Below are 24,105 nucleotides of genomic sequence, written 5' to 3'. Positions count from 1 at the left end.
CTGGAAGCTAGAAATTGTGGGTACATGTGAGATTTCTAGGTGCACTGGGTATTCAGAATGCTCTATCAAGCAGCTGCTTCCTGTAACACCTCATCAGTGCCTCGCCACATTCAAAATATCAAAACCATATGGACCAAAAACATCAATCTAGAATACTTCAGGAACCTTGCCAATTCCATGCCCAGATGTCTGCAGATGGTAATCAAAGCCAAAGGACAGATGAGAAAGTTATAAAACGTAAGTATGACACTGCCTTTGAAAATGTGAAGGGAGGTGAAAAAGGTTTTTTATTTACATGCCACAGCTTACTGAAACCGTTGTTGAGCTTTTAATGACAGTAACTCTGAAAGCAAATTTCTTGCATGTTCTGCTCATCTGAATTCTGTCTCCTGCATTCTATGAACTATGATTAAAAAACACTATGGTACCATGCTCTGAATGATGGTGCCTTTCCCAACCTCAAACCAAGGATCTAACTGAACTTTTAAATCTAATTTCTACCTGCTCATCCATCAATCTATTTACAGTGTTTATATTACACAAGAAGAGATGAAACTTTAAAGTATAATGCTTAATATAATAATCTTCCCTACACAATCTGAACTCTGTCCATCCACCCATGTTCTGAAGTATCAAAACCAATTCCTGTACCAGAGGCAGAGTTCCATGAGCATCAGATAGAGTATTTGCTCACAAAGGAGGGGTAAAACACCATTTTATCCAAGGGAGTATCCACCTGGATTTCAGAGACCCAGCAGACGTAAAGCATCTCACCCAGATCTATGATATCTGGGCACAGTGGTGATGTGGCATCTCCTAGCTGACGTATAGGGAATGTACACATACAAAGAAATTAGTATTCATTTTAGTACACAACAGTAATGTGTACACATATCTTCACACATACATAAGGTATGATACATATCAAAAATACTGTATATGCACATATACTGTAGCTGAACAGCCAACAACACTCCTTATCTGCATAAAACAAAAAAATTTCCAAGAGTCCCATTTCAATATATCTAACACCCAGTAGTTTACAACAGCTGTAGCCCCCTCCCACCCTGACTGCTACATAATCAATTACAACCCCCATGAAGAAATAAAGTCATCCCTGCATCACACTTAGCAACCTGTATTCACAGATCCCCTAACTCCTGCAATCACCACAGACAAAAATATTCACATTACAATACTCTGACAGGCATTAAAGCACTAAACAACTGCCTCCAAGATACAATCAAACTCTAGCCCACCAAGGATACACCCATTTAATGTCCTCACATGTGCACAACTTACATTATCTCATCTGCATTCTGGATACTGCCTACCTCTCCAACATAATAAACAATGATCCAACATATCACAAGATGCTCAATAGTCTCCCTACACAGATCAGCAAAGTGTAAAGAGTGAAGGGGAGGAACACAGACCTGGGAAGACACAAACAGAAGTGCACAAGAAAATGAACAAAGTGAATGAAAAAGTAATATGCTATCAGAGATGAACCTAGCAGATGGAAGGTTTAGAAAAATAAAAAGAATACAAGACCAGTGCTTGTTAGCCAAAAGAGAGATTACAGAGAAAGTTGGAGACAGAGAATGACACCACACCAATGAGAGATCTACATGAAAAGTGGGTGGCACCAAAACTAGGCCACCCTAAAAAAAGAAAGATTAGTAAAGCAGGGGGCTGATAGATTGGAGGAAGAAAGGGAAGTCAGAAATATATATCAAAAGAATGCTGGAAGCTATGGTACTGCCAGAAGCAATTACTGTGATAAAGGAAAGGAGAAGAATAGGATGTATAACCAAAACATCAGTGGGCGATCAGTTATGGTTATGTTTGACTTGGAGTCATCTCACCAGGAAGTACTCAGAAAAGCATGGTGGAATTCAATGGAATATTTGTCAAGTGTGGTAGATCTATTAGAGAGAAAAAGAAGAGTAGTCAGAAAACAAAAAATTGAGAAAACACACATAGCAAGAGGTTGAACCTGCCACACTGTTTGGAAGATGTTAAAGTCAGACAGAAAGTTATGTATTCACATTCTAATGGGTTAATAGTGAATGGTAAAGCACTAAAATTCAAGAATTGTATAAGGGAAAGTGCACCTCATACTATTATTGGAGTCATGGAAAATAAGCTTACCAAGAGATACACTTTCAACTCTTCTGCCCAAATGGGTACATGATAGCAAGAAATGAAAGGGAAGTGTAAAGGAGGGGGAGGATCTTCATTTTGTATTTCTTTCAAATAAAAAAAAAAGCCAATATACTGACCTCTTGCTGTTACTCTGCGGAAATAGCTAAGTAGACACTTCATCTTCTCCAAAGCTCGCTTTTCTTTGTGAAAGAACAATCTAAAAGTGGAAGTAAAGAGAAACTTTCAGTTGAACTCCTGTATGATTAATACAGTTATTATAAAGAGCAAATATACCGACCTCGAACATAAGGTACTGTATCACTGTGAGAAAGGATTCACATATCAAAGTGAAAAAATGTCAATCAACTCTCTTGTTTTAAAAACCTTCTTTTATTACACCCACATGCAATCCAAGGATATGGTCTTAAACATCTTAATCTTTTTTCATACTTGATCACCGTTTTCCGTGTTAGTGAGGTAGCATCAGGAAACACACAAAGATACATCCACTCACAAACACATATATATACATATACATAATTATACATATATACATATTCATTGTTTAATTTGTTTATCGATGGAGTTCTTAGGGAGGTGAATGTGAGTTTTGCAGAGAGGGGCAAGTATGCAGTCTGTTGTGGAAGAGAGGGCTTGGGAAGTAAGTCAGCTGTTGTTTGCTGATGATACAGCGCTGGTGGCCGATTAGGGTGAGAAACTGGTAGAGTTGGTGATTGAGTTTGGTAAAGTATGTGAAAGAAGAATGCTGAGAGTAAATATGAATAAGAGCAAGGTTATTAGGTACAGTAGGTTGAGGGACAAGTCAATACCAAGGTAAGTTTGAATGGAGAAAAACTGGAGGAAGTGAAGTGTTTTAGATATCTGGGAATGGATTTGGCAGCGGATGGAACCATGGAAGCGGAAGTGAGTCACAGGGTAGGGGAGGGGGCGAAGTTCTGGGAGTGATGAAGAATGAGGAAGGTGAGAACATTATCTCGAAAAGCAAAAATAGGTATGTTTAAAGGAAGAGTGGTTCCAACAATGTTATATGGTTGCAAGGCGTGGACTATAGACAGGAATGTGCGGAGGAGGGTGGATGTGTTGGAAATGATATGTTTGAGGACAATATGAACCATCCTTTAAATGCCATACTCTTACTTTTCCTTACATGCAATATTCTTTATCTTTTTAAACTCCTGCACTTCAGCTTCATAGTTAATATACAGTTATAACATCCTTGATTCTTTTCCAATGTTCCTAGTTTTCAGTTACAGCAATAAGTTACTATTTTGAATATGTGAAAACCAAACCAGGGTATGCAATTCTTCAACACCTACTTTACCAACTGTTGTTAGATCTCTGACAATGAAAGGCATGGATATTGATGGTACACAAAATGTCTGGATGATCATTCTGAGAGCACAAGTTTACCTTGCATGAAAAAATTTCCATTATACAAAGAATAAAAGAAAATTTAGGAATAGCATAAAAAAAGTTCCTTCATAAAAAAAGATTGTGAAAGATTACATATGTTCACTATTACCCACCTGTTGAAGTTTATGTCTGGATAATTGGCATACTCAGTATCACTTCCCTTAGCATTTCTTCTTGGAAATGTACAGAAGAAAGCATTAGCTAAAAGAGATGCAATCTGAAAAATAATCAGAGTTTAGATCAGAAAAATTTTGATACAAGAAGAAAACAAACAATGATTCTATAGGGACTTCTAAGCAGAAATGCAACTTACTATGAAAAAGTTACTGAAGAAAAAAATACAGGCAAGTTTAACTTTACATCAACTTTTCATTCCACAGCAACATCCATCCATCAGCTATTTACAGCGCTTCTATGTCAATTCATAAGAGTGGTATTGTAACATTTTCTGCATCACAGTATATTACAAAATTGAGTACTGCATCATCATATACATCATAATACCTAATGAGTGAGAAGCTTGTTAATGGAGTATTAATATACTTTTTTCTTATCTTAGCTGAAACAGCATGGGAAACTGAATGCCCTAATCAAAGGTTACTGAGGAAAAAAATGCAGGCAAGTTCAACTTTACACCAACTTTTCATTCCATAGCAGCATCCATCCATCAGCTATTTACAGTGCTTCTATATCAATACATAAGAGAGGTACTGTAAAATTTTCTGCAACACAGTATATTACAAAATTGAGCACTGCATCATCATATACATCATAATATCTAATGAGAAGCTTGTTAATGGAGTATTAATATCCTTTTTTCTGAGCTGAAACAGCATGGGAACTGAATGCCCTAATCAAGGCCACCTCATTATCTTTATCTTTTTACGTTAGAGGCTTCAGTCATGGACAAAAGTCAACATCAATGCTGGGCCTTAATTCAGATATACACAGGATTATGAAAGGGAAAAAAGAGACAAGGGAAAGATTCAAAGAATTTTGGAAGAAGTGAAAAACCTGTCTTTTAAAATGTGCCATGTCATAGTTATTGGGAAAGACATGAGAAGGCTGTGAGTTCCATAGCTTCGAGGTATAAGGACAGAAACAGCTGATCTATCAAAACCACAGAAACAGACTGGTTGGAGAGGTAACTAGATCTGACAAAGCAAAGTAATGGAGGGAAACCAAAAGAGGGGTGCTATATGTAAATATGCATCCTACCCTAAACCAAGTACTCAGTTTATCAACCAACCCCAAAAAGGAAAACAAACAGCTGGGTTGACTGTGAAGTGAATGCCACAACAAGGATTTGAACCTATGGGCACAACTGTGGGTGGCATGTAAATGAAACATGGCATGTAACACTAACTACTACACCACTATCACTCCCTCTTAAACTTTTAAAATACACTTTCTTTTCTTTCAAACTATTCGCCATTTCCTGCATTAGCGAGGTAGCGTTAAGAACAGACGACTGGGCCTTTGAGGGAATACTCTTCACCTGGCCCTCTTCTCATACACATGCTATGATAAAGAATCATTCACAAAAAAAGTAAGGCAATGTTTCTTCATTCTACATTAAATGAAAATTCTATATATGTATCGCTAGGAAAGACAACAAAATGACACAAATGAAGTCTTATTTAAATAAAAGAACTGATGGGGGATATGAGATATTTCAGATCATGCCCAGATAATGAATGTATTTCATGTGTATTGCTGTTTTGCGTGGGCAAGTGTGTTAATCATACTTGGCATATCATTTCATAGGTGCCAAATGGGTACCTCTGAACAATAGACATAAGCTGTCATGTGAAAGGTTGTACACATTTCTTCTTTTTTTTCACATTAAAAGCTCCAGTTAGGGGAAAAGTCCATATCAAGGCAGGGCCTTAACTGAAATAGAGAGGGTTTGATGAAAGGGAAAAAGGACAAGGGAAAATATTTATAAATTTTGGAGGAAAAGAAAAGTCTTTTAAAATGTGCCAGGTCATAATTATTGGGAAAGACATAAGAGGGTAGAGAGTTCCAAAACTTCAAGGAGTAGGGATAGAAACAGTTAACAAAACAACCCACCCTTGAGTTGCCAATGACCACACGGTAATCAAGAGATGCAACAGCTTGCCGAGTACTGCATAGACTTGCTAGTGCTGGGGGGACACAAGCAGCCAACTCTCAGGAACAAAAACCCGAGTAATACCTACGGAAGAGGGAAAGCAAACCAACATTGCAGCATAAGACAAACAGGTCAAGTTCTGAAGATGACCTGGGAGAGTTTATAAGTTGGATTGCTTTCGACTTAACTCTGTCAAGTAAGGGTGCAGGCCTAGAAACATTCCAGATGTGAAAGCAGCACTCCATACAAGGATGGATCAATCCTTTGTATAAATGGAGTGATGATTCAGAATATAAGAAATTTTGACAACTGAATAGGACTCCCAATTTCTTGGAGGCAGACCTGTTTATTTCAGTGAAGTGCGGTTTCCAAGATATATTGGATGTTACAGTAATAACAGAGGTGGAAACTTGTGAGGAATTTTCAATAGAGATGGGCAGAAAATGATTCTTAGAGGCATTAAACATAACCAAGTTTTGCCTACCCTACTGAGATATCCTGTTCAAATCTGAGTTTACTGAGGAAAATGTGTCAAGATGAGATGCATATCGAGAGAGAGAAGGAGCAAAATTAAAAGATGTGAAGGAATGCAGTGTTGAGTTGTCACCATATGATATATGAGTGCATTTGATTATCTATAGAAAAAAGCTAATCACCGATAAAAAGGTGAAAAATTGTAAGAGACAGGAAGAGCCTTTAAGGACACTGTTGTTCACTGAAAAAGGGGGAAAGACTGATCCATCAACAGCCATGAGGTACATAAGCCAGAGAGGAGCTATATATGATGAAGAAAAGTGAGGGAGGAAAGCCATTATAGGGGATCTTAGATATGAGACTCTGATGCCACACCCTGTCAAAAGCTTTGGATATGTCAAGGGCAACTACACAGGATTTTCATAATTTTTTGGGATGATGACCAGACATTAGTAAGATAAAAAAAAATGTCAGTGGCTCTCACTTCAATCAGAGGGAAGACTGAGGATATGGGAGTTAAGGAGAGACTGAAAGACTTTGGAAATGGTAGACGTCAAAGCAACATGACGACAGTTAGAGCGTCAGACCTGTCACCCTTCTTAGGGATGGGGATGTACCAATACATGCTTCCAAGATGGAAATGTTCTGTTTTTTAAACAAAAACAGAAAAGACAAGCAAACAGGTGCAAGTGATAAACACTAAATCGAGGTCAAAGGAAAGTGTGTTTTCAAGTATGATATGCTTGATAAATTGCCTGAGTGGCCTCAGAAAAGGAACAATTGAACCTTGGAATGGAAGACAGGGTTGTCGAGGAGATGGAGGGAATAAGAGCTTCCATTCCCACAGGAACAACCTCTGCTGTGCAATTGGTGGAGACAGAAACACCACTACATGACAGAAAGAAATTTACAAAAGTTAAAAAAAAAAAATTTTAAGTTATTCCAGTAAGCTTTGTTAAGGTGCCAATATTTACAATTGGAAAGGGCTGCCAGATGGGGAGATGCCATCAAAATAGATACATTTATGAAAGTGTGGTAACATGAACTAGTTGGGGTAAGATCATGTAGCTATAGTATGAAGGATTAGGGGTGAAAAACACCAGTCAGGAATATGGGTGGGGTGGGAGATAATTTGCTCCAAATCATTAAGCATGGAGAATGTGGGGGCTTCAATTGTTCAACCATCCTCATGAGAGGAATTCAACCATCTCCTATGGTGAAAGTTGAAATCCCCTAGGTAGAGGATCTTGCCCTTACATGTTAGAAGATGCTACAGCCTCATGGAAGGAGTTTAGATAGTCAAAGAATGATATAAAATTTATAAAATTAAGAGAGCAGAAGGGGAAATAAAGGAAAAGTGTGGTAGCTGGAAGACAGACCTTGAGCCAGATAACATCAAAAGAGGTGCTGACTCTTGAATAAGTATACACACCACCTTTGAACTGGAATCATGAGTAGAGATCATAGTTGGATATAAGAATGGGACTAGTGAGAATTAAGCAATTGTATCTCAGAGGGAAGTATGATATTAGGAGAGGTACCAGACAGATTATATTCATCAGAGGAGATATAACTAGAGAGACCATGAACACTGGTATAGTGAATAAAAATGAGGCAGGTCTATCAGAAAGGGAAAGGTCATGAGAGGGGCCAGTACTACAACTGTCTGAGCCCTCCCTCTCATTACAGTAGAGTCAGATGTGAACCAGATCCTTAGCACATAATAAAAGGGACTAGGGGCCACAGGTTTGTTAAACTCTATCATTGAAAAATGACTGTGGAGACAGGATATGGCAAGAGAACTAATGTGAAGCAAATAAGTGAGTCATGAGTATATGTATGGTGTTGGTAAGAAGATGGCAGGACTAGCCCAGTAGTCCAGTTTTGATGAGAGAACGTATGACCAGCAATCCCAACATGGAGGGTGAAAGATGATTTTGAGCACCACTATAATACTCCTCAGTCAGACCAGTATTAACACCCTGAGTGGCTGCTGTCAAGAGCCTACTACCTGAGGAGCTGCTCCAAGGGTGGGGGATGGGATATTCCTTGCATTAGCTGGGCTATTGGGAGAGGCCAATACACTACCACCTGAGCCCTCCCTATTGCTTGCAGCAGAGTCACACAAGAAAGTGTGGTCATAGAAGTATACCTTAAATCTGCATGCTAGTATGGTTCGTTAATATCAATAATTTCTATGGTGATGGTAAGGAAAAAAAAAGAGAATGGGAGAAATTCTTCCGAACACAGGTCAAAGTTCCATGATTTGTTAATGAGGGTTGATGCGATGTACTAATATTCTAATGTAAATGTAGGTGGGTGTGGAGTATATAAATTACCTATCGACCATCATCTTGATGTTCTGGTTAACCCATCATCTTAACTGTTAGAGCACCATGTTAAGCATGACAGTGTGACCCTAGTGCCCGACAGTGTAACACTTGAGCATGACATGGAAATGCAGTCAAAGATAACACACAAAAATATCTTTCTCTCTCTTCCTTTCCCAAGAGGACTCAATTCAAGTCATGACATGGACATCTCTATCTTTCTTTCTTTTCCCAAGAAAATGCAATCTAATTCATACAGTCAACAAAACTACTCACAGCCAAACTTAAAAGAACTGAAGGTACACAATAATATCTGCAAAGCAGCATACACACCTGCAATTGAGACAGTGTAATGGAGTGAGTGGCACGACTTGTGAGGAGTGGAGGGGGCTGTGTGACAAGGTTTGGCAGATTCAGGGCTAGGCGTATCATTGCTGGCAATGTGTTGCTGAAGAAATAATTACGTTCCTCTTCTTCAAATTCCTAAGGAAGGAAACAGTTGTTGAAAATTCTAATCAAGACAGAAAATCACATCAATCTACTACCTACAATATATAATGCAAACTTGCTATAAAATCTAGCATGTCTTAATCTGTAAATTTTCAAATTACCTGCTCTAACAGGTACTGCAGGCCTCTGAACTTCCATCTGGTGGCATATCGGCTATTGTACTCCAATACTGCTCTTTGGAATTCCTCCACATTCGTTATGCCTCTTCTAAGTGATTGGCAGATTATTGACCAACGTGGGACAAGGGAATCACTGTTCTGTGACAAAAATATTTACCATATACAATACCATTATAAGATCAAAATCAGCATATATATGAACAAATAATATATAATTCACTTCCATGCTTGACCAAAACCATACAACTTTATCATAAATTGTGATTCAGAACAAGGTATTTTAGATCAGTCCTAAAGTGGTCCAGAGACCCAAACCTATTACTGTAATAAATGTACAGTGATCCAAACCTATTACTGTAATAAATGTACAGAGACCCAATCTCATGACAGTATATATGTACATTTCAAATTTATGTATTTTGTTCTATATAAAAAAAATGAGATAAACAATCAATTCATGATAATTACCTCCACAACAAATTGATACCACTTACTTTCCCCACTGGGTATTGACTTTTTGGTGAACAGGGCATCTTAACATGATACTGGTCCCAAACATCATTGTAAGAGGATGGATGTGGAGATGGAGCAGCATTTGGAAGGATGGGAAGTCTCACCATCACTGTGTGGTCTGGAGCTGGACTTACAGGAGGAAGATTAGGGTTGCTGGTATTCAGGGTTACCAAAGACAATAGGGAAGACCCACGCCATGTAATCTGTCAAAATCAAATACCTGGTCATAAAAACAATCACTAATGGATTAAAAAATTATCTGATGTGCAGTGCAGATGGACACTTTGGTCTCAACACATTAGCCTGTTTTGGAAAGTAATATGTCAAGAAGTCCTTATACTAGAATGGAAAGTCAAATTTTACTTTAACACATAGGACATGGGTCAAGATATGACCAAGTAAACAAAGAAGCCGTAAGTATCTGATCTTCCTCAAGAAAATGGGAGTAGGATTAATTGCAGATCAAAAAATGTAAAAGACCATTAGATAAAGGGCTAAATTAAAAATCTTAAGAAATCACTGGTTAAACTTATATAAAAAAATGAGTCAATAGGCTAAGTTGACACTAAAGCATATATCCTACAATGTATCAGCTTCTGCAGCCATCCCTATGAAAAAATAGGAAAAAATAAATAATAAACATCCTACATCTTAAAAAAATATATGTTGTTGTCTTAAATAAGTAAATTTGTATCTATTTTAAAAGCACCTACCCTTCCAGCAGTCACATCCAAAAATTAATATTAGAACCTTAAAGAAGCTAACTGGAATAACTTTTTTTTTTTTTTTTTTTGCCCTTGTCTCCCGCGTTTGCAAGGTAGCGCAGGGAAACAGACGAAAGAAATGGCCCAACCCACCCCCATACACATGTATATACATACGTCCACACACGCAAATATACATACCTACACAGCTTTCCATGGTTTACCCCAGATGCTTCACATGCCTTGATTCAATCCACTGACAGCACGTCAACCCCGGTATACCACATCGATCCAATTCACTCTATTCCTTGCCCTCCTTTCACCCTCCTTCATGTTCAGGCCCCGATCACACAAAATCTTTTTCACTCCATCTTTCCACCTCCAATTTGGTCTCCCTCTTCTCCTCGTTCCCTCCACCTCCAACACATATATCCTCTTGGTCAATCTTTCCTCACTCATTCTCTCCATGTGCCCAAACCATTTCAAAACACCCTCTTCTGCTCTCTCAACCACGCTCTTTTTATTTCCACACATCTCTCTTACCCTTACGTTACTTACTCGATCAAACCACCTCACACCACACATTGTCCTCAAACATCTCATTTCCAGCACATCCATCCTCCTGCGCATAACTCTATCCATAGCCCACGCCTCGCAACCATACAACATTGTTGGAACCACTATTCCTTCAAACATACCCATTTTTGCTTTCCGAGATAATGTTCTCGACTTCCACACATTCTTCAAGGCTCCCAGAATTTTCGCCCCCTCCCTCACCCTATGATCCACTTCCGCTTCCATGGTTCCATCCGCTGCCAGATCCACTCCCAGATATCTAAAACACTTCACTTCCTCCAGTTTTTCTCCATTCAAACTCACCTCCCAATTGACTTGACCCTCAACCCTACTGTACCTAATAACCTTGCTCTTATTCACATTTACTCTTAAATTTCTTCTTTCACACACTTTACCAAACTCAGTCACCAGCTTCTGCAGTTTCTCACATGAATCAGCCACCAGCGCTGTATCATCAGCGAACAACAACTGACTCACTTCCCAAGCTCTCTCATCCCCAACAGACTTCATACTTGCCCCTCTTTCCAAAACTCTTGCATTCACCTCCCAAACAACCCCATCCATAAACAAATTAAACAACCATGGAATAACTTACAAAATTGTTTTTCTGAATTTCCCTGGGTACAGTACTGTCTCTTATGTGGTGATGCTTTTGTCTCTGTTAAAAGCACTGCAAAGGTTAATGATGCAGGAATGGAAGCATTCATCCCATCTTCATCCTAGACAACCTCTTATCCCAATCCTTGATTCAACTGTTACTGTTCTCAAGCCATTCAGCTATCAGCCATATCAGGCTTGGAAAAACTCTACCACTAACTCCCGTTCAACATCTATCACTGTCTGTAATTACTCCAAGTACATTACATTATCCATAAAGCAAAGCATCGTTCATTCAAAGGAAGGAACTACGCTAACCTCTCCTATTCATCCACTGACAGGTCTTTCTGGTATGTAGCTAAGGGCACTTATCAACTTCTGTCGCTCCGCTTTTCCATTCTGATGTTACTATAGCTGTCTCTTCCACAGATAAAGCAACTCTCTTTGGCTCTTGTTTCTCCTGTACACTTCCTAATCCTATGCCCTTAGCTGTAATCTTTCAAACTGTCTGAAAAGCTCTTTCCTCTCTGGACACAAGCAAGGATTATGGTCTTGATGTCATCCATCCCCATATACTGACAGTGTCTCTTATCTTGCTCCTGTGTTTGCCAGTCTGTTCTGTTTCCATTTAAAAACCAAAACTTTTTCTTCTTGGAAGCATGTGTTGGTACATCCCATCCCGAAGAGGGGTGACCTTTCTTAAACCCCCTTCCTACTGTCATGGTGCTCTGACATCTATCATTTCCAAAACCTATAAATCCTTCCTCAACTTCCATATCCTCAGACATCTTTAATCTCATAGTCTTTTCTCTGGGCACCATTATGGCTTCTGTGAGACAAGATCCACTGGTGACAATCTTTCCTATCTCACCAATGTCTGGTCATCATCCATGAGAGATTCTGGGGAACCCTATGAAGTTGTCATTGATTTATCCAAAGCTCTTGACAGGGTGTGGCATCAGTGCCTCACCTCTAAACTCCCCACTTTTAGCTTCCATTCCTTGCTTTGCTCCCCCATATCTACCTTCCTCTCTGGCTGAGTTATCTCCATGGATGTTGATGGATCAGCCCCTCCCCCTTTCTTCATCAACACTGGTGTCCCTTAAGGTTCTGTCTTGTCACCTTCACTTCTTTCCCTTTTCACTAGCATTTTCCTTTCTTCTACAAATAACCAAATGCATTCATACGCTGACAATCCTACATCTTTCAATTCTGCTCCTTCTTCTCTCACTCACTCTGTATCTCATTTCAACACAACCCCTACATCTTCCTCTTGAACTCCTGCAGCTTTCTCTTAGTTCATCTCCCAATAATTTGCACTCCTTCCCTGTAAGTACTGCCCAAATGTCTCTCATTTCTCTTTCATTAGCAACTTTACTTCTTCATTCCACCACTCACTACCCTTTCTAATCTGCTCACCTCTCAACTTTTGCATGCCACATGCACCTTTTGCACATGCCATCACTGCTTCCCTAAAGACCTCCCATTCTCCTCACTTAATTCGCTCTCATCTTTTGTCATGCTACACTCAATCTCTGCTGGAATTTCTTCTCAAGTCTTCTTTCCAAGCTCACTTACTCTCAGCACTCTCTTCACCAACACTGTTTCTTCATTTTTGAAAACCTCTACAAATCTTCACCCTCACCTCCACAAGACTGTGATAAGACATCCTACCAGCTGCCCCTCTCAGAACATCTACATCAACAAGTCTCTCTTTCAAATGCTTATCAATTAATGTAATCCAATAATGCCCACTGACCATCCCCACTATTCACATATTTTTTTTTTTTTTTTTTTGCTTTGTCGCTGTCTCCCGCGTTTGCGAGGTAGCGCAAGGAAACAGACGAAAGAAATGGCCCAACCCACCCCCATACACATGTATATACATACGTCCACACATGCAAATATACATACCTACACAGCTTTCCATGGTTTACCCCAGACGCTTCACATGCCCTGATTCAATCCACTGACAGCACGTCAACCCCGGTATACCACATCGCTCCAATTCACTCTATTCCTTGCCCTCCTTTCACCCTCCTGCATGTTCAGGCCCCGATCACACAAAATCTTTTTCACTCCATCTTTCCACCTCCAATTTGGTCTCCCTCTTCTCCTCGTTCCCTCCACCTCTGACACATATATCCTCTTGGTCAATCTTTCCTCACTCATTCTCTCCATGTGACCAAACCATTTCAAAACACCCTCTTCTGCTCTCTCAACCACGCTCTTTTTATTTCCACACATCTCTCTTACCCTTACGTTACTTACTCGATCAAACCACCTCACACCACACATTGTCCTCAAACATCTCATTTCCAGCACATCCATCCTCCTGCGCACAACTCTATCCATAGTCCACGCCTCGCAACCATACAACATTATTGGAACCACTATTCCTTCAAACATACCCACATATGTACACTTTGTATATCTCTCTTTCTGAAACAGGTACTCTCCATCAGCAGTATTTTTTCATCATACATTCCACAAGCTCTTCCTTAAACATATCATTTTTAATACTTCCATCCTCTCCAGTACTCTTTGATTATGGGCCCACTTTTGTCCAACAGTACCATCGGAACTACTAAACCCCCAAACACACCCAACTTGGCCGTCACAGATGATGACCTCTCTTCACACATACTCCTCAATGCACCCAGTACCTTTGCCATCTGATCCAGTCTATGGTTCAATTCAGCTCCCATACTTCCATCCCCTGCCATGCTCACTCCTAGATACTTAAACACACTACTTCCTCTACTTTACTCCATCTAAACTCATACTGTAACCATCTTGTCTCTCTCCCTTTCTAATGTTTCCTCAATCAAAATAAACACACATAGATGCAGAAGAAGACTTTAGCAAACTGATTTATTTACACATTTGTAATTACCTATTTGAACTATACAGGAAGGGAGTTTTACACTTGTGAGGCTCCATCCCTGTTATTTTTTATTTATTTCATTATACTTTGTCGCTGTCTCCCACATCAGTGAGGTAGCGCAAGGAAACAGACGAAAGAATGGCCCAACCCACCCACATACATATGTATATACATACATGTCCACACATGCACATATACATACCTATACATCTCAACATATACATATACAAACACAGACATACACATATACACACATGTACATAATTCATGAAATAACAACCCCCTCCCCCCGCATGTGCGTGAGGTAGCGCTAGGAAAAGACAACAAAGGCCACAATCGTTCACACTCAGTCTCTAGCTGTCATGTATCATGCACCGAAACCACAGCTCCCTTCCCACATCCAGGCCCCACAAAACTTTCCATGGTTTACCCCAGACGCTTCATACGCCCTGGTTAAATCCATTGACAGCACATCAACCCCGGTATACCACATCAGTCCAATTCACTCTATTCCTTGCACGCCTTTCACCCTCCTGCATGTTCAGGCCCCAATCACTCAAATCTATTTCACTCCATCTTCCCACCTCCAATCCCTGTTATGTTCAGCTTATCTTAATTTACAAGTCTTATTCTAGGTGATTCCTTTCATGTCATCAAAACTGGGACTAAATAATGTCCTTTATCATCACTTTATGTTCAACTACATGTTTAGTCTTTTTTTTTAGAAATCCTAAAGTACAAACGTTAATTGCAATATGGCCATGTACTCACCCCTGTCTCTTCCGCTCCCTTATGAACATCCTCATCTTCAAATAAGTCAGGAGACATTTGAACTTTGCATTTAACTTTCTCCGGAGTCGAAGTAACTCCCAACTGCCTCCTCCTTTCAGCTGCAACTGCTAGAATATTGCGACGGTCAGAAGCTTCCTCATTTGAATGAAGACCCTTTTCCTGATGAGTCAATTGAAAAAAATATATATACCATATGATTTCTTGATTTTTCACATGAAACAATCATACTACACATGACAAAGTTTGCTTTTCACTTCAGTGGCTGAAATTATCAAATTCTAAAACTCTGGGAGAAATTAACTGTTCCACATTTACAAGTTAAAGAATTAAACTTTATAGCTAAACTTCAAGTCCCAAGAAATCTTGCAGCAAAAGTATAGTCATCAGCCCAAAGAAACAGATAATGTGCCAATATCTGCAAGCAAAAATGAAAGGATAAACCAGAATATTTGCAAATGTCTTATTTCAATTAAAAAAACATAGGTTTTCAAACTATTTGAAACAGCAATTTGTACAATGCTGAACAGCTATGCATGAATTACTTAAAATCTGAGGCATTAACACTATCATATACAGTATACCATCCATTTATAAACCATAGCTTAAGAGAAGCACTTTGCACCATCAACACGAGTTCAATCCCACAGCCCAGCTAAGTTGGCATATATATCCTAATTCATGAACATGACTGGCCATTCTACGACATAACATACCCTTGAGCATGCAATCATTTCTAGCCTGGCTATGCCAAAAAAAGGAGGAAATGGAATAAATGATTAAGTAAATAAAAATCTTAGCAATTTGTGTGAAATACTGATTAGTATACTAACGACAAATCATCTACTGCACAACATATGGGTTAACTCTGTCTTGAAAATATAAGCAACCACAATACCTTTAAAGGAGATTTTCTCGGTGACTTTTTTGGTGTTAACTTCTTGGATGATTTCTTGGGTGATGATATCTTTAACAAGCTCTTGTCCCTAGAACTTTCAGTCTGTGCCTTTCTGGAGTCTAAACTTCTTTTAGTTGTTACTGAATCATCATGATGTTCACCACTAAACTGTTTATCTTTTTTTCTAGAACTTGCTTGTAACTGTTCTTTTGTTCCAAAGCTCCAAGACTCACAGACATTCTCTACTTTTTCATTATTATTTTGGATTGACTTATCATTATCATTAACCTGTTCCTCTTCTATGCATGTCACATTTCTTAAAGCTTCTGTTCTAGTCTCATCATTTTTTTCTGTAAGCTCAACATCATCTGATGCACTTGTATCTGATGAGAAAGAACCAAGTCTCATACACTCTATACTGGATTCTATATTCTGTGAACTATCAGATTCCAAGTCAACAGCACATGAGTTATTTTCACCCTTATTTCTGTTTTCTGAAAGCCAGAAAAAAATACAAATATCAATAATGGGTAAACTACTAAGCCAGAAGTTCCCAACTTATGAATTGGTTACATTTCTGTACCCTCTTTGTCAACTGAATTGTTAGCAAGTCAGAAAATATGGAGAAATTATGATATTTTGCATAAAATTAGAGAATATACCAATACCTGCCTGCAGTAATGTCATAAATATTGTATTCTGAAATAAAAATAGTAGTTAATCTATTTATCTATATTTTCATCATACTTAACCGCCGTCCCCTGCGTTAGCGAGGTAGCGCAAGGAAATAGATGAAGAATGGCCCAACCCACCCACATACATATGTATATACATAAACGCCCACACACGCACATATACAAACATATACATTTCAACATACACAGACATATACATATATATACACATATACATATCCATACTTGCTGCCTTCATCCATTCCCATCGCCACCCTGTCACACACGAAATAACATTCCCTCCTTCCCTCGAGGCAGCAAAAGGAACAGACAAAAAGTCTCTAGCTGTCATGTGTAATGCACCGAAACCACAGCTCCCTTTCCACATTCAGACCCCACAAAATTTTCCATGGTTTACCCCAACCCTTCACATGCCCTGGTTCAATCCAGTGACAGCACATCGACCCCAGTATACCACATCGTTCCAATTCACTCTAATCCTTGCACGCCTTTCACCATCCTGTTTGTTCAGGCCCCGCACTCAAAATCTTTTTCACTCCATCCTTCCACATCCATTAATAAAATATGCATATTCAAGTTGTTCCACTAAAAATCAAAAGTATCTACTGAAGCTCATTCAGAAGTACAGGTAACTGAAGGATAGACATTCATAAGGGGAGGACTTCCAGTATTCCATTCTCAATAAAGTTAGGTAGCACGATATTTTAAAAAAAAAAAAAAACCAACCCAAAACTCCTGAACCATAACACAAATATCTTCCTTACTTGCTTCCTTCTCAAACATATTCAGTCACTTTTTCTTTCAATTTTCAATGTGGTCACCCTTACACCTACTTTCTCTCATTTCACTAAGACAGCCTGTACACTAAATGTTCATAAATTCACACTATAGCACTGTGCATGTACAGTGTCCTCAAAAACACTGCAAATGTGCCACATATTTTCAAAGGCAATAAATGGCTAAGGTTAATTGTGGGTAAAAGAATATGACACTTGGTGAAAACATCATACATCTGGTTGCTGAGACTAATGTTTCTAAAGGTGTCAGCAACCCACTTCATTGTGCCAGAGGCTATCTTAAGGGAACAACATTCTTTCTCTACTTTTACAGGCTATCCATTCATTTTAGGAAGTTCGCTTCTGGGTGCAGTATTTCTTCCACCTATGCTTCAGGATGAATGGCTCTTACCTTTCTATATGAAGGAGAAAGCCTAAATGCTCACCTGGAAGCATGAAAATGTCAGAGTACATGAGATTTCTAAGCATATTGGGTGCTCAGAACACATGATCATGTGACTACTTCCTGCCACACCTTATCAATGCCTCACCTCATTCAGGAGATCAAGACCCTATGGACCCAAAACATGAACTTAAAATACTTTAAGAACCTTGCCAATTCCATGTCTAAACATCTGCATACGGTAATCATGGCCAAAGGAGAGATGACAAAGTAATAAAATTTAGATGTGAAATCACTTGTAAAAATGTATGAGGAGGCAGACAAGGTTTTTTGTGACAATTTAGTAATCTAATGACTGAGATTAAAGCATCACTTGGCTAGTGTGCCCGGCAAGTGGGGTACATGGCCTGAATCACTCTCCAGTATGACAGTTCTCTAAATAACTAATATCATCGGAGTGTTTTCAATGGAACATAAATCAAATGAGTCCCAAAGAGACATCAATGTCTTCAAATGAACAATTAAAAGGAAAATACTATGTAAAGACTATCAATAGAAACATGAAACTTAACAAAGAAAAGGTATAACATCAAAATAAAAAGGTATGTAAAAGTCTGAAATTAGCAGGATTATCTGATATCAACAATATAATCAAAAGGCAGAAGATATTATCAGTATTCAAAGGGCAGGCAAATTGCTACACTCACCTATATATTTTTTTTTTTATTACACTTTGTCGCTGTCTCCCGCGTTTGCGAGGTAGTGCAAGGAAACAGACGAAAGAAATGGCCCAACCATACACATGTATATATATACATACGTCCACACACGCAAATATACATACCTACACAGCTTTCCATGGTTTACCCCAGACGCTTCACATGCCTTGATTCAATCCACTGACAGCACGTCAACCCCTGTATACCACATCGCTCCAATTCACTCTATTCCTTGCCCTCCTTTCACCCTCCTGCATGTTCAGGCCCCGATCACACAAAATCTTTTTCACTCCATCTTTCCACCTCCAATTTGGTCTCCCTCTTCTCCTCGTTCCCTCCACCTCCGACACATATATCCTCTTGGTCAATCTTTCCTCACTCATTCTCTCCATGTGCCCAAACCATTTCAAAACACCCTCTTCTGCTCTCTCAACCACGCTCTTTTTATTTCCACACATCTCTCTTACCCTTACGTTACTCACTCGCTCAAACCACCTCACACCACACATTGTCCTCAAACAACTCATTTCCAGCACATCCATCCTCCTGCGCACATCTCTATCCATAGCCCACGCCTCGCAACCATACAACATTGTTGGAACCACTATTCCTTCAAACATACCCATTTTTGCTTTCCGAGATAATGTTCTCGACTTCCACACATTTTTCAAGGCTCCCAAAATTTTCGCCCCCTCCCCCACCCTATGATCCACTTCCGCTTCCATGGTTCCATCCGCTGACAGATCCACTCCCAGATATCTAAAACACTTCACTTCCTCCAGTTTTTCTCCATTCAAACTCACCTCCCAATTGACTTGACCCTCACCCCTACTGTACCTAATAACCTTGCTCTTATTCACATTTACTCTTAACTTTCTTCTTCCACACACTTTACCAAACTCAGTCACCAGCTTCTGCAGTTTCTCACATGAATCAGCCACCAGCGCTGTATCATCAGCGAACAACAACTGACTCACTTCCCAAGCTCTCTCATCCCCAACAGACTTCATACTTGCCCCTCTTTCCAGGACTCTTGCATTTACCTCCCTAACAACCCCATCCATAAACAAATTAAACAACCATGGAGACATCACACACCCCTGCCGCAAACCTACATTCACTGAGAACCAATCACTTTCCTCTCTTCCTACACGTACACATGCCTTACATCCTCGATAAAAACTTTTCACTGCTTCTAACAACTTGCCTCCCACACCATATATTCTTAATACCTTCCACAGAGCATCTCTATCAACTCTATCATATGCCTTCTCCAGATCCATAAATGCTACATACAAATCCATTTGCTTTTCTAAGTATTTCTCACATACATTCTTCAAAGCAAACACCTGATCCACACATCCTCTACCACTTCTGAAACCGCACTGCTCTTCCCCAATCTGATGCTCTGTACATGCCTTCACCCTCTCAATCAATACCCTCCCATATAATTTACCAGGAATACTCAACAAACTTATACCTCTGTAATTTGAGCACTCACTCTTATCCCCTTTGCCTTTGTACAATGGCACTATGCACGCATTCCGCCAATCCTCAGGCACCTCACCATGAGTCATACATACATTAAATAACCTTACCAACCAGTCAACAATACAGTCACCCCCCTTTTTAATAAATTCCACTGCAATACCATCCAAACCTGCTGCCTTGCCGGCTTTCATCTTCCGCAAAGCTTTTACTACCTCTTCTCTGTTTACCAAATCATTTTCCCTAACCCTCTCACTTTGCACACCACCTCGACCAAAACACCCTATATCTGCCACTCTGTCATCAGACACATTCAACAAACCTTCAAAATACTCATTCCATCTCCTTCTCACATCACCGCTACTTGTTATCACCTCCCCATTTACGCCCTTCACTGAAGTTCCCATTTGCTCCCTTGTCTTACGCACCCTATTTACCTCCTTCCAGAACATCTTTTTATTCTCCCTAAAATTTACTGATAGTCTCTCACCCCAACTCTCATTTGCCCTTTTTTTCACCTCTTGCACCTTTCTCTTGACCTCCTGTCTCTTTCTTTTATACTTCTCCCACTCAATTGCATTTTTTCCCTGCAAAAATCGTCCAAATGCCTCTCTCTTCTCTTTCACTAATACTCTTACTTCTTCATCCCACCACTCACTACCCTTTCTAAACAGCCCACCTCCCACTCTTCTCATGCCACAAGCATCTTTTGCGCAATCCATCACTGATTCCCTAAATACATCCCATTCCTCCCCCACTCCCCTTACTTCCATTGTTCTCACCTTTTTCCATTCTGTACACAGTCTCTCCTGGTACTTCCCCACACAGGTCTCCTTCCCAAGCTCACTCACTCTCACCACCTTCTTCACCCCAACATTCACTCCTCTTTTCTGAAAACCCATACTAATCTTCACCTTAGCCTCCACAAGATAATGATCAGACATCCCTCCAGTTGCACCTCTCAGCACATTAACATCCAAAGTCTCTCTTTCGCACGCCTGTCAATTAACACGTAATCCAATAACGCTCTCTGGCCATCTCTCCTACTTACATAAGTATACTTATGTATATCTCGCTTTTTAAACCAGGTATTCCCAATCATCAGTCCTTTTTCAGCACATAAATCTACAAGCTCTTCACCATTTCCATTTACAACACTGAACACCCCATGCATACCAATTATTCCCTCAACTGCCACATTACTCACCTTTGCATTCAAATCACCCATCACTATAACCCGGTCTCGTGCATCAAAACCGCTAACACACTCATTCAGCTGCTCCCAAAACACTTGCCTCTCATGAACTTTCTTCTCATGCCCAGGTGCATATGCACCAATAATCACCCACCTCTCTCCATCAACTTTCAATTTTACCCATATTAATCGAGAATTTACTTTCTTACATTCTATCACATACTCCCACAACTCCTGTTTCAGGAGTATTGCTACTCCTTCCCTTGCTCTTGTCCTCTCACTAACCCCTGACTTCACTCCCCAGACATTTCCAAACCACTCTTCCCCTTTACCCTTGAGCTTCGTTTCACTCAGAGCCAAAACATCCAAAACATATACATATCCATACTTGCTGCCTTCATCCATTCCCATCGCCACCCTGTCACACACGAAATAACATTCCCTCCTTCCCTCGAGGCAGCAAAAGGAACAGACAAAAAGTCTCTAGCTGTCATGTGTAATGCACCGAAACCACAGCTCCCTTTCCACATTCAGACCCCACAAAATTTTCCATGGTTTACCCCAACCCTTCACATGCCCTGGTTCAATCCAGTGACAGCACATCGACCCCAGTATACCACATCGTTCCAATTCACTCTAATCCTTGCACGCCTTTCACCATCCTGTTTGTTCAGGCCCCGCATTCAAAATCTTTTTCACTCCATCCTTCCACATCCATTAATAAAATATGCATATTCAAGTTGTTCCACTAAAAATCAAAAGTATCTACTGAAGCTCATTCAGAAGTACAGGTAACTGAAGGATAGACATTCATAAGGGGAGGACTTCCAGTATTCCATTATCAATAAAGTTAGGTAGCACGATATTTTAAAAAAAAAAAACCAACCCAAAACTCCTGAACCATAACACAAATATCTTCCTTACTTGCTTCCTTCTCAAACATATTCAGTCACTTTTTCTTTCAATTTTCAATGTGGTCACCCTTACACCTACTTTCTCTCATTTCACTAAGACAGCCTGTACACTAAATGTTCATAAATTCACACTATAGCACTGTGCATGTACAGTGTCCTCAAAAACACTGCAAATGTGCCACATATTTTCAAAGGCAATAAATGGCTAAGGTTAATTGTGGGTAAAAGAATATGACACTTGGTGAAAACATCATACATCTGGTTGCTGAGACTAATGTTTCTAAAGGTGTCAGCAACCCACTTCATTGTGCCAGAGGCTATCTTAAGGGAACAACATTCTTTCTCTACTTTTAAAGGCTATCCATTCATTTTAGGAAGTTTGCTTCTGGGTGCAGTATTTCTTCCACCTATGCTTCAGGATGAATGGCTCTTACCTTTCTATATGAAGGAGAAAGCCTAAATGCTCACCTGGAAGCATGAAAATGTCAGAGTACATGAGATTTCTAAGCATATTGGGTGCTCAGAACACATGATCATGTGACTACTTCCTGCCACACCTTATCAATGCCTCACCTCATTCAGGAGATCAAGACCCTATGGACCCAAAACATGAACTTAAAATACTTTAAGAACCTTGCCAATTCCATGTCTAAACATCTGCATACGGTAATCATGGCCAAAGGAGAGATGCCAAAGTAATAAAATTTAGATGTGAAATCACTTGTAAAAATGTATGAGGAGGCAGACAAGGTTTTTTGTGACAATTTAGTAATCTAATGACTGAGATTAAAGCATCACTTGGCTAGTGTGCCCGGCAAGTGGGGTACATGGCCTGAATCACTCTCCAGTATGACAGTTCTCTAAATAACTAATATCATCGGAGTGTTTTCAATGGAACATAAATCAAATGAGTCCCAAAGAGACATCAATGTCTTCAAATGAACAATTAAAAGGAAAATACTATGTAAAGACTATCAATAGAAACATGAAACTTAACAAAGAAAAGGTATAACATCAAAATAAAAAGGTATGTAAAAGTCTGAAATTAGCAGGATTATCTAATATCAACAATATAATCAAAAGGCAGAAGATATTATCAGTATTCAAAGGGCAGGCAAATTGCTACACTCACCTATATTTTTTTCTTTTATTATACTTTGTCGCTGTCTCCCGCGTTTGCGAGGTAGCGCAAGGAAACAGACGAAAGAAATGGCCCAACCCCCCCCATACACATGTATATACATACGTCCACACACGCAAATATACATACCTACACAGCTTTCCATGGTTTACCCCAGACGCTTCACATGCCCTGCTTCAGTCCACTGACAGCACGTCAACCCCGGTATACCACATCGCTCCAATTCACTCTATTCCTTGCCCTCCTTTCACCCTCCTGCATGTTCAGGCCCCGATCACACAAAATCTTTTTCACTCCATCTTTCCACCTCCAATTTGGTCTCTCTCTTCTCCTTGTTCCCTCCACCTCCGACACATATATCCTCTTGGTCAATCTTTCCTCACTCATCCTCTCCATGTGCCCAAACCACTTCAAAACACCCTCTTCTGCTCTCTCAACCACGCTCTTTTTATTTCCACACATCTCTCTTACCCTTACGTTACTCACTCGATCAAACCACCTCACACCACACATTGTCCTCAAACATCTCATTTCCAGCACATCCATCCTCCTGCGCACAACTCTATCCATAGCCCACGCCTCGCAACCATACAACATTGTTGGAACCACTATTCCTTCAAACATACCCATTTTTGCTTTCCGAGATAATGTTCTCGACTTCCACACATTCTTCAAGGCCCCC

The 24,105-nt window shown here is 39.7% G+C and overlaps 1 protein-coding gene across 4 annotated transcripts in view; it reads right to left on the bottom strand.

Annotated features, from left to right (window-relative positions):
- The window catches only part of LOC139752063 (poly(ADP-ribose) glycohydrolase-like), a 74,733-nt gene that overhangs the window by 28,543 nt on the left and 22,085 nt on the right, over positions 1-24,105 (bottom strand). For all 4 annotated transcript variants that reach the window (XM_071667902.1, XM_071667900.1, XM_071667903.1 and 1 more), the window contains exons 3-9: positions 16,093-16,586; positions 15,177-15,356; positions 9,623-9,844; positions 9,111-9,266; positions 8,833-8,982; positions 3,696-3,799; positions 2,286-2,365 (exon numbers count right to left, since the gene is read on the bottom strand). In XM_071667902.1, coding sequence (XP_071524003.1) covers positions 2,286-2,365; positions 3,696-3,799; positions 8,833-8,982; positions 9,111-9,266; positions 9,623-9,844; positions 15,177-15,356; positions 16,093-16,586 — 1,386 coding nt within the window. The remainder of the gene's footprint in view (positions 1-2,285; positions 2,366-3,695; positions 3,800-8,832; positions 8,983-9,110; positions 9,267-9,622; positions 9,845-15,176; positions 15,357-16,092; positions 16,587-24,105) is intronic.

The sequence above is a fragment of the Panulirus ornatus genome, chromosome 12, assembly GCF_036320965.1.
Source record: "Panulirus ornatus isolate Po-2019 chromosome 12, ASM3632096v1, whole genome shotgun sequence".
NCBI classification, from domain to species: domain Eukaryota; kingdom Metazoa; phylum Arthropoda; class Malacostraca; order Decapoda; family Palinuridae; genus Panulirus; species Panulirus ornatus.
The sequence above is the reverse complement of the archived record's forward strand: the minus strand, read 5'-3'. Positions and strand labels throughout refer to the sequence as shown.